The following is a 12,571-nucleotide window of genomic DNA, read 5'->3' as shown; positions in this document are numbered from 1 at the left end:
AAATTACTTACCTTGAGTATACAGGGAGTATAGGTTAGCAGCTTCCCAAATGAGAAGATGACAGAGACAGTTTGATACCTGAATAGTCACCCAACCGTCTCTATAATGTTGGAGCATCTTCTTCAGCCTTCTGGCCCAGTATATTTAACAGACATATTTGTGAGGCAGGAACTATTGAGGACTTGCTTACCTTGTCTTGGCAGAGTTTGGCTATTGAGTCTCCCTGCATCGAAGTTTGCCCATCCTCTTTTTATGGAGTAGAATTCTATCTCATGATGTGTTGGCATTATTTCTGTGCATCCAATAAGCTCAAAATACAAAACTATTTTTTGATCCCAAGCATTTTGTTAGAGTATATGCCCTACTGTGATAATAATATAATCCGCACAGAGTTTTAGTACATTTTTAAATAAGCAAGGACCTATAAAGTAAATAAAAAACAACAAAAGAAAAAAGTTCTAAAAGTATTGAGTTTGTTTTGTTTTTCCATCCTATTTCTGGAAATATGGCCAGCTCTTAAGTGTGATTTATAAACACAGAGACACTCTGTTAGAGAAAATGAATTTTTCCTTTGTAAGCAGTTATTAATTGGAAGTAACTTCTAGGTTGAAGAAAGAGGCTTGTGTTCAATTTCCCTCTCAGTGCTGGATCCCCATCTGATTTAGATATGTATAAGCACTGTGCATGCTGCCATACTCTCTGTGAGTTCATTTGTATCAGTCCTGTTGTGTCTAGAATACCTTGTTTTGTTGGTTTGTTTAATCTGACCTGCCTCTTACAATCTGTCTGCCTCCTCTTCTACAGAATCTCCTGGGCCCTGAGGGGAGGGATCTAATGGAACCATCCTATTTAGGACTGACTCATTTGGGTACTTTCACTCTACATGATGTCTGGCTGTGGGTCTCTGTATTTGTTCCCATCTGCTGCAGGAGAAAGTTTCTCTGATAATGGCTGAGCAAGAAACTCATCAATGAGTAGAGCAGTCATTTTATTGCTATATTCCTTTATCAGAACGATAGTATTTAGTTTTCCTCTTGGTCCCTCGTCTACCTAGCACCAAGTCTTGGCTACCTGAGCAGTGTCAAGCCTGGTTTTTTTTCTCATAATATGAGCCTTAAATCTAATCATATAGCAGTTGGTTACTCACTCAAGAGTGTTTTTTGCTGAATCTTGAGCTAGATTGACTCCCAGCTTCCTGAGGAACTGCCACATTGATTTCCATTATGAATATACAAGTTTGACCCCTACCAGTAGTGAATGTATGTGTGTTCCTGTTACCCTGCATCCTTGCCAACAAGAGCTATCATTTCTTTTTATTGATCTTGGACATTCTGACTTGTGTAAAATGATACTCTGGGTAATCAAAATTGACTGGAATAACTTCTACTATTTATTTATGTACAGACAGGGCATAGAAACTGTACAGATTCTTTACTAGAGAAGGCTCAATACAAAGATGTAATGTTTTTTTGGTAGATATTAAGTTCGAAGCAACAAATTTTGAAGAAAAACTCCTGAAGAGATAATCGCTGATAAATGACTTGTCCAAGCACTTGTCTCTAGTGCTTGGACTGACACTCTTCTGATTGTAATATTGGCATTGGATGCTCATGTTAAGAGGGAATTGTCTAGTTGCGTATAGTGTGAATTTTATTGGAAATTTGGTTGGTGTCACTGGGAGTCACTGGGACACTAAATGTAAAACATGCTTAGATATTTAGGGAACAAAGTAATATTTTAGATTCTGTTAGTACTAATGGTAAGGTGTTAAAAAACATAGAAAGTACTACCTACAGAGGGTGCTATCAAACTCTTGTGTGAACAGAATCATTGAATAGCCCATACTCTGTATCTTATAAGCTTATGTGACCCACAGGTTTGAGAAAGAAGTAAAAGTGCAGTAGTACAGAGGAATTTTTACTTCTTTGTTACTGCAGTGCCACCTACTAGAAACATGCCTGAGACAAAGGAAAAAACCCCACTTCCACTATCAAAATAGACCTGTATTAAATGGAAAACATTCAAATATGTAATTCTCAGAATATAGAGGAACATGTTTTTATAGAACCATGAAAGGATATGTTCATTATTATGGTGGTTTGAATGAGAAAGATCTTCTCTAGACTCAGATATTTGAACACTTGGTTCTCAGTTGGTAGTACTGTTTGGGTAAGTGTAGGAGGCATGACCTTGTTGAAGGAAGTACATTGCTGTAGGTGGAGTTTGAGAGTTTAAAGCACCGTATTTCTTCTGGTTTTCTTTCTCTGCTTCATGTTTGTATTTGAAAATTTGTGCTTTGAGCCTCCTATTTCTGCTACCTTTCTGTTTCTGTAAAAAGATGAAGCAACATCTGAACTGGTTAATTCTGCTTTAGTATTAACTGTCATGATCAATAGCTGCAGAGACTCTTTAATATCTCTGGATAAATACAACAAATTATTCACTCAGTGTTACATTTTGCTTAGGATAAATAGACCAAAATGACAAATATTGATTCAAGGCACACTGAAAAGAATTGGCTTTGCGTCAATCAATTATAGAGTTTAATTTTGTTGCAAAGTCTTTTGTGTAAAAAAAGAATGTGTTTTGTGATTTTGTTTTTTTTAAAAAGGTTAAGCTATAATAATAATATTTATGCTTGCTGTTCAATGAGTCTCAATTTATGTTGGTTCTTTTGCTGTTACATATACATGTTGCCAACCCTAATTCAAAATAACTTTTCTGAGATACATTTGATAATTTTAATATGTAGAAAGTCTTTAAACTTGTACTGCTAAAGAGATGTAGGCTGCATCTCCTAAAATGCATTATGTTCTATGACAGAGGAAGATGTGTAAGAGTTGTTCATTGAACAATCCTTACTAGAAGATATGTAAAAGTAAACATTTAAGGGTAAAGAATAAATGGAATCTACATATGAGCACAGACCCTTTTATTGTACTGTAAAATCTAGGAATCCATTAGAATAAAGACAATTGATAATAAGTAAATCTAATATCAAACTCAAGCTGTAAACAGAGCTTCACAATTATCTAACAGGAAACTGGGGCCAAGAAATATTCAAACAAATGAATAAATCAAAGTAACTGTTGACTTCTAGCACTAATCAGAAGTAAATGCTAATACCTTATGAGGAAAAATGTCCTTGTCACAGACTTAGTTTGGTCAAAGTTGACATCAAATTCAGTATGTAAAGAGGAAACAAGGCCACCATGAAGTCGTCATAAAAATAAAACAGCAAAACACATTATAAATACAAAAATTAATATATGTTATACAATTTAAAACTTGCGTTATGGTAAAATTAAAAAACAATGTATAGTATATTGTATCAAAAATGAAAGAAGGAAAATGTTATATGTTCTATTTGTATTTTTTAATTAAACAATTCATTTTAATTTAAATCAGTCTATGCCTGTTTTATAAATCTTTAATGTTACAGTGTCTTTTCTAAGGAAACTAACAATAATGTTGGCCTCTGGCTATAAATATTCTATGATATATGAAATATATTATGTCTAGTACTAGATGATGAAAGAAGGCAACTTTCTAACAAAATGCTGACTCATCATCTATTTTACTGCTAAAGATAGGTGTGAATTTAAGTAAAAAATATAACAATAAGGATTGCTCTTCATTAAAATAGTGCTATATTACACTTATAGACTTGTAAAGCTAATGAATATTGTGAAGTTTATTTGAACGGTACTGTCCCCCGAGATATAGAATGTTATATAACATGTTATGGAGCTAGAAAATGGGATATTAGCAAACTTTAGTGCTTAACTCTCTTTTTGCAACTTGAAAAACACTTTCAAAATTTTACATAATTTGTATAATTTTTTTCCATACTCAAGGATGTACTTAAAACAGCAATAGATACTAATGCCTGACCTCCCATTCAGTCTTTCATTTTCTAATTAGAGTGTCTTCAAAAGTGCTGGAGAGAAAAGTTGTAAGTAAAAATCATATAAAAGTAGTAAGAAGCCGCAATACAGGGACTAAATGCTGAGTGGCCAGGCAAGAGAGAAGAGCTAGTTATTTAAAACAAATAACAAGGTAGAGGGGATAGGTCAATTTGACAGACAATGATAACTTCAGAAAGTTTTCAGTTAAACAAGATCCATTATTAAGACATATTTAATATATAAAATCAAGTTAATGAAAGATAAGAGAGAAACCAAAGTGGAAAGATTAACTTTGGGAAGGAAAATATAAAATTAGTATTAGACAAAGTTAATTTGATGAGGAAAGCTTTAAGAGTGAAAAACTGATTCATGATGAACACCAACTCTGAGAAATTTGTATAACATTTAGGTCCATAAAGCTATGGCTTGAGGAAAAGATGGGTAGTGGAACAGCCAAATAGTATCACTATGTGCTTAGGATTGAATCACCTTCATTGAAAAGATCCACTAAAGGAAAAAGTGCTAGCCAACACTTTACAGCAAAAGTGCTCCTATACAAATTATGATCTACTCTATTTTAGGAAAGTCATGAGTAGTGAGAATAGTCAGTTTCTAAGCATCTCACAATTTTCTGTAAAATAGTTCCTTAAATCAGAACTATGAGTTTATACCTAAGGAATCAAAAAAGATAAATTTGGTTTGTTATGTTTAGTTATTATCTTCAAGAAATGTTTGATTATAGTCTAAAATAACCAGGAGACTTGTCTTTGGAATCTTGTCTTAAAATTATAGTTATATTCAGAAATCTTTCATTTGATATTCACTCTCCAATATGTCACCATGTTCTGGTGGTTGTGATGTGAATTTCATGTATTATTTTTCCCCTAATTTATCCAGTTTACTTTAGCTTCTTATTTTCACCTGTCAGCTGCTGGTCATTTCCTATAAATTATTGTAATCATATTGGTTGCATACTTAAGGGATTGAGTACAAAAAGCAAATGTACAACCCTTGTTCAAAGTTTTATATTTGCTAGGCAGCAACATTGAAACAATAAGCCAAGTGTGTACTCTCCTAGAATTGGCTACAATGTGACTACCTGAGTTTCATACAAAAGACGTGTCAAAGTATCATTTTTAATTTTTTTGTGTTTATAATTTAAATTGTATTCAAAGGTATTCAGAAGTTAAGAATTTTGCCTAATTTCTATGCAGTATTATTGGTTTATTTTTTCACTTAAGATAATCAGCCAAGGATATTTTTTAATTAGTCTTAGTATGTTAATAATCTGGAATTAAATTTTCCTGTATATTTCTAATGTGGTGCTCTCTTAAACTATGTGAATAAAGAGTAATGCATACCATATATCCTGACTTTCCTAAATTGAATGCTTTATAGTCAAACTAATTTCTTCGTATAAATATTGCACTTTAAGTAGGCTGTTATGATGAACATCTGTGTTTAAGCTGACTTTACTTTTAGCAGTGTAGTAGACATGATGCTTGTTACTATAATAATTTTAATTAGTGATTATGTTTTGAGTGGGAAAATCATTTATATTAATATTGTATTACTTATACTAATATTAATATACATATAGTAATATATGATCAGGTAATAAATAACTAAACCTTAAGTATAAAGTTTAGGAACCCTTGTAGGCAGTAAACTTTCCAGCATAGTATTTATTTTTTAAATTATTTTATTTATTATATTTTTTCACATTACATCCTCTAGCTGTTGTTTTCCAGTTTCCACCCTCCCTCTCTCTTCCGCCCTATTCCCCTCCCCTAGAAATCTAATGGGAGTGGGCAGAAGGGGATCCTCCCCCACTGTCTGACCACAGTCTATCAGATCTCATCAGTGTAGCCTGCAAACCCTTCTTCTGGGTGCCCCAAAGGACGTTGCTCCAAGGGGCAGTGATCAAAATGCAGGCATCACAGGTCATGTCAGAATCAGTCCCCTCTCTCCCCATTTTCTATAAACATGGAGCATGAGCTGTTCATCAGTTACATCTGAACAGGGTGTCTAGGTACTCTACATGCATTGTCCTTGGTTGGTGTATCAATTTGTGCAGGCCCCCTGGGTCCCGATCCGCTGGCCTTGGTGGTCTCTCTATGGAGCTCCTGACCCCTCCAGGTCCTTCTACCACACCCTTCCCTCTTCCATACAACTCTCAGTTCTTTTCCTAAGGTCTGGCTGCAAATCCCAGTATCTGTCCTGAACACCCTCTCTGTGGAGTTTCTCAGAGGACTTCTATGTTGTGCTAATATTCACTTATAAGTGAGTATATACCATGCATGTCTTTCTGGGTCTGGGTTACCTCACTCAGGATGATTGTTCCAAGTTCCATCCATTTGCCTGCAAATTTCAAGATCTCATTCTTTTTGATAACTGAATAGTATTCCATTGTATAAATGTACCAGTTTCTTTATCCATTCTTTGTTGATATACCATATAGTTTGTTTCCAGATTCTGGCTATTATGAATAAAAGTGCTATGAACGTAGTTGAGCATATGTCCTTGTTATATGCTGTCCGGTATCTTTCATTTTTCATTGTTCATAAGTTTCACTTCTAGATAATAATGCAACTTCATAGAGACAGAAAGGCATAGGACCCTTAATATATATGTATTCTCTTTAAAATTTTCATTTTATAGCTTAGGAAATTTTTTATTTCATTTCACAAATGTAATAGGAAATGTCTATATTTTGATGATTACTTACATTTCTTTTAACACTAGCTAGCACCTTTACCCATGGGAGGTATATGCAGTCTATTTCTAATGTGCCCATTGTTTCAGTTTCATAGCTAATGAAGACATTTAACATTTTTATGACCAGCTCAATACAGCTGAGTGATCTGTGATTTCCAGTTTCTGAACAATTAAACCAAAGAAGGGAAAGAGTGATTGTCCTCATAGACATTTACTTCCTTACACAGAATGAACACTTTCTTGGAAAATGTTGATGGGACTGAAAGTTTATCTCTGTTGTGTTCACTATGTTTTCTCTGTCCATGTAACCAATGAGCCAGATGGGACATTCTCTGTTAGAAAGGCTCTGAGAAGTTTTACATGGCTATAGACATTGCAATTCAATATAATTTTAATATTTCTGATGTTATAACAGTTGTATGACTCCTATTGTCAAGGTCTACAATGAACCTGAAACTACTACTATTATTAATAATAATAGTAATAATAATAATAACTCTGCATGGTTAGGAGAATAAAAAATTCCACATAAGATAAAAGATTTATTTAAAAGTGATATTTTATAAAATATTATTGGATTTATTTTCCTTTTGTAATATTTCCTCTCTATTAGAATATATAGTCATATTTCAAATACATATTCATTCCAATTCTTAGTGATTTTACACAATAAATTTATTCTGCTTCAGGTACTTTTTCAAAAATATTTTATTATTCTTTAAAAATGTTATACGAAATTATTTTGATAATATTCACACACAACTCCTCTCTCTAACTCATCAAATATCTATCCCATGTCCCTACACACCTCCAACTTTCTACCCAATAATTCTTTCCTACTCATTTAGTCTAAAGGAGTTTCTTAAGTGTTTATTATACTGCTACCTGAAAGGAAACTACATGAGAATCCAAGTAATAAATCAGTTCAGTTATCATTCTAGCAAAAACAAATCATTAAAATTTTATTTTGAAAATATATAGACCACATTAAAATAATATGTTTTAAAATTGTCTTTTTTTAAAAACTCTTGTTTTCCACTTTATTTCTGTTGATCTCTATAATTCTTATTACTGCTGACTGGATTAGCTAAAGTTAGGAAATAACATTTTAAAACAGCAGTTAGAAATTCTTTTCAGACCAAAACAAATACCTGATTATGACTTACCTATTACTACTAATTCCATTCAGTGCAATAGCAAGTCAATTGTTGCAGAGTCCTGCAAACACAGAGTCTGGCATCCTGTTTGGGTATGCCTAATAAGATGTTTAAAAATAGAAACCAGCTTATGGCATGACTGGTTCAAAGCTTGGATTTACATCAAGTCTTTCACTGCTTGAGATAAGCAATCCATGTAATCACTCTTTTATTGGCTATCTGTCAGGCTAGACTAAGAAACAACCCACCTCAGATATTTTGTCATCACCTTTTATGTCTATATACTATGTCATGTGGCCCATTTAATCTCAAGAACGTAAAACAAAGATTTAGAAGCATAAACATGAGGCTAGTGATATGAAATAAGCTACATTACATCCTTTCCAATTACATTACAATCCTACAAATGTGCAGAGAGTATTGTGCTGGGTACAAATTTAGTCAAAGAAGGGATCACATTTAAACAATGTCTGATCAAACAATTACTTCATACTATCATTGGAAGACTTCTTTGGCCACCCATCACAATGCTGAAATTTTGTCATTAGGTAGAGACCCACATGACTGAAGGAACTCTATGCCACAAACACGTAAAATACAGAAAGAGAAGGCTCTAATTATAACTATGAGCACTGTTATCTGAATAATTATGTGAAGTAACTTGGCTGATATTTTGACTGAAATAAAGGGAATTGTTTTAACTAGAGTACAGGGCAAGGTCTCGGTCATCAATATTAGACAGAATATTTTGATAGATATAGATCAAAATTGTTTTATATAATGTTCCATCCTATTATAATTTTAAAAGAAATGTATTAAGGAAGGGTTATTCTTGAAATGTAATATCTTTAACTGGTGGTTATATTCTATTTCTATTATAATTACATTTCTTGGCTGTTTGAACTTTGCAGTTATCCCCTTTAAACAAATCACTTTTCACGTCATTCATTTAGTCATGAACAAGGCTGTTGGTATTGCTCTGGAACTTGATGTTCAGCAAAGAACCCCATTAGAGCAAGGGATCAAAAGTACATATACATATTTAATAGGAAATTACAAAGTAGTATATCAATGCAAATTGAATAATAATAGAAACTATTAGAATATAAAGGAAATTAAGCAATTAATGTGGTAGATATATTAGTTTAAATATTCCATGCCACATATAAATATCAAATTGTCATACTATAGATACATACAGTTTTGTTAGTAGAAGCAGAAGAAGGCCAGAGATGGTGATGAGCTTTAAATATGTTCAAGGAGACATAATTTATTTTCATCAAAATGTAAATTTGAAGCTCAGACTTTTCTATAATGATGTCTGAATAATAGAAAGAAATAAACATATAATATTTTCAAAGATTCAAAGACATCATTGGAGCAGTATATGCCAGATTTAGAAAGTAACAAGAATAGGAAGAGATATTCATACAGACTCTCAGTTCCTTTTCTTTTTTCCAGATAACATTAATTGAATTTATTCTTTGTGTAACAGTATGTTCTTAATTGGCTTTGTCAAAAAATAACAAATCAAATGCTTTTCATATATATTATGTATATGTATATATTATATATACACGAAAAACATTTTGAAATACAATGCAATCCTGAGAAGCAGCTTTCTCATTATGATTTATCAATCACTATCAGGTCCATTCCTCTATGTGATTAATGACTTAAGAAATTTACAATAAGTTTTTGGTTTGCTCTTTACCTTTAGAAGGATTCTTTTAAAGTTCAGTAGATCCTTGAAGGTAGACCTTGAAATCTCTTCAGCATGCTATTAATAATTGAAAACTGTTTAGATTAACAACATTTACAGTAACAATCAAGATTCATTACAGTGATATTGGGCTTGGCTATTATTTGTTCTGCTTGAATAGCAGTACAAAATCATTTGTACAGTTTCCATTACCTAAATTATAAAGAAAAGCAGGGAGGAGAAATAATTAAACAAAGTGGGTTGAAAACTGTATTCAAAATAAAGCCTTAAACAGATGGTTGTCTAAATTTCTCTTTTAGAAAGCAGCCAATTCTGAACAGATTGTATATGTGTCTAGCCTGTGGAAGTAGATTATCTCTCTTGAATTGGATTTGTGATGACGGTGACCCTATTCTAAGTAAACTAAATCTCTTGAATAAATCTAATGAGATCAGGAGGAACATTCAGCCTGAGAAGGACAGATTGCAACAACTGAGATGATTTGCTAATGTTTTCTTCCGTCTTCTTCCTTTGATGTGAATGATATTTTGACATTTGTTTCTGCAGACACGTTTGATCCTGTGTATTAAGTGTTGTTTTTTTTTATTTTTCTTCTACTTTTATTATATAAACAGAGCTGAATGAGCACCCGAAGGCTGCGCAATCTGTCTTATAAAAAGGTGATTTCAGAAGAGTCTAGATTCTTCACTATGTGACAGAAAGTATATAAAATGTACTAAGAGCAAATATTTAAATAATTCACTCTTATTTCTTCTTTTATTTAGGCTGTGAGGAAACAAAAGTTGCTTGAACAGAGCATCCAGTCTGCCCAGGAGATTGAAAAGTCATTGAACTTAATTCAGAACTCCCTTGAATTCATTGACAAGCAGTTGGCAGCTTATATCGCTGACAAGGTGGATGCAGCTCAAATGCCCCAGGAAGCCCAGGCAAGTAGAACAAACTGGGCATGAGCATTTGTTTTCATTTTTGTATTTTTAATGTTTTTACTCCAATGGAATGCTTTTGGCTTTCGTATTTAGCTATTATTTAATTAATTGTGAAGATGTTACCTTTCATTTATTAACTTGTCTTTTTGGAAGTAGGAACTAAAGTAGTCAATGTTATAATGCTAAGATTTATTTTTCAAATTATACAGTGGACAATGAAAGCTAAGAGATCTGATATTAATTGTTCACAAATGTTTTAAAACTATACTCTACCTTGAGAGAACCTATAGAAATTTATATGTCACAGAAATGATTTATTCTTCTCTTACACATTATTATTAACCATTTGTCACCAACACATAGATGTTGTGAAGGGAATTAATTAGTTCTAAACTATGGTTCTGTTTCCACATTAATGTATTACAAGTAGCTAACAATACAAGTAGAAATAAATACTTACCCTTTTGTAAATATTAGAAGTTCTCATGTGTACAAACTCATGCTTTCAACTAATTAAGCATTGTTTCTAAGCCAGGGTGGGTGGCAGCACATGCCTCTAATTCCCACACTCAGAGAGGCAGAGGCAAACAGATCTCTGAGTACAAGGCCAGCCTGACAAAGTGAATGCAGTACAGCCAAGGCTACACAAAGAAACCCTGTCTCCCAAAACCAAAAAATTATCTAATTTTATTTTCTGCAAATGATAATAAGTAGAAAGGAATCCCATATTAGTTGGAATTAAATAAGTAAATTGCATAACCTAACATATTTTATCTGGTATATTAAATAGCAAATTTCTATTTTTATGTAACAAATAAATGTATGCATAGTCACATGGACATTATTATTGTAAAAATTAAAATTGAGATATACTAGGAAGATAAAATACCTACTATCTAAATTATATATATATACATATATATACTATTTATAAGTACACATATATGATTTGTAAAGTAGCTATATAACATCCCAGTCAAATTGAATTTTAAGAAATACTTTGGTGTCCAAACAAATTCAAATAAATTTTAAATGTGTTTTTGGCTCCACTTAACTTTTGAAAATTTCTTAGAACTGACATACCTCTGTTAGGTATATGGTAATATGTAACATTAGAGAATAGGAAACACCTGAAACCTGTTAAACATTATTTAATTTGAACCTGTTTTTTTTTTTTTTTACAATGACTATAAATACATTGCTTTCTGTAACAAAACTGTCAAGCACTAGAATTAATTGAAGGGTTGCATTTCTAAAAGTTCCAGCTGAAGTTCTTGTTAAAGAGTACAGAAGCGGACTACGAAATAAGAATTTAAATTTTGCATCTCTTTTTTCTAGTGTGACGCCTAACAGTGAGAGTGAGGGTGGTCTCTGACTTTTGCCTCCTTTGAGGAACCTTTTTCCCTCTCAGAGGTTCTCTTGTCCTGCCTTGGTATGAGTAAGGGTTATGCGTCTAGTCTCATTGCAACTTGAAATGTTATCTTTGGTTGATAACCTCTTGTAGGCCTGCAATTTTCTGAAGGAAAACAAAGGAGCAGTGTATCTGGGGAGAAGGGAGAAGAAATTTTTATATCAGGCAGAAAAACACTAAAAAACCATTTATTTTTAGTTCATAGTTCAATACAAATTTAAAGTATTCTTTGTATTCCTTGTCAGAAATCACATTCCTGTTACAATTCGTCAAAGAAAAAGAGAAAACAATGCACATATAGTATTTCTGTGGTTGCTATTAATTTACATAAGAACTTAGATTTTCTGAGATGCGGTTCTTGGAGATCTGTGAGTGTCTGTCTCCACCATGTGGTACACTGCTAGTTTTACTACTAAATAGGATTTCTAAATACATTGTTCTTCTTTTATTTTTTTTCAGTTTAAAGTGAGACCCTTGTGTATGAAGCCGTTCTAACTGTATGTGAATATGTGTCATGTGACAAATTTCCAATGGCTATATTTTATTGAACATAAAATATATATGGGCAAAGATAACTTTTTCAATATTTACATTCAGAAAATACCTCATTTATCAAATGTCTAGTATGAGTAGAAAAGAGTACCCTGTGCATCTACTTTGTAGTAAAAGAAAAAGTTCCCTAGTATTTAGTGATATGTGTTTACAAGAAGCAAAGCTTAACCATTTAG

At 32.6% G+C, this 12,571-nt stretch overlaps 1 protein-coding gene across 10 annotated transcripts in view; it reads left to right on the top strand.

The window, feature by feature from the left end:
* DMD (dystrophin) overlaps window positions 1-12,571 on the top strand; it is a gene marked incomplete at its 3' end in the record, with an annotated part of 2,106,393 nt that overhangs the window by 850,054 nt on the left and 1,243,768 nt on the right. For all 10 annotated transcript variants that reach the window (XM_084788839.1, XM_084788837.1, XM_084788840.1 and 7 more), the window contains one exon: window positions 10,271-10,432. In XM_084788839.1, coding sequence (XP_084644965.1) covers window positions 10,271-10,432 — 162 coding nt within the window. The remainder of the gene's footprint in view (window positions 1-10,270; window positions 10,433-12,571) is intronic.

This window comes from Acomys minous (assembly GCF_964271855.1).
Source record: "Acomys minous genome assembly, chromosome: 7".
Classification (NCBI taxonomy): Eukaryota; Metazoa; Chordata; class Mammalia; order Rodentia; family Muridae; genus Acomys; species Acomys minous.
The sequence above is the reverse complement of the archived record's forward strand: the minus strand, read 5'-3'. Positions and strand labels throughout refer to the sequence as shown.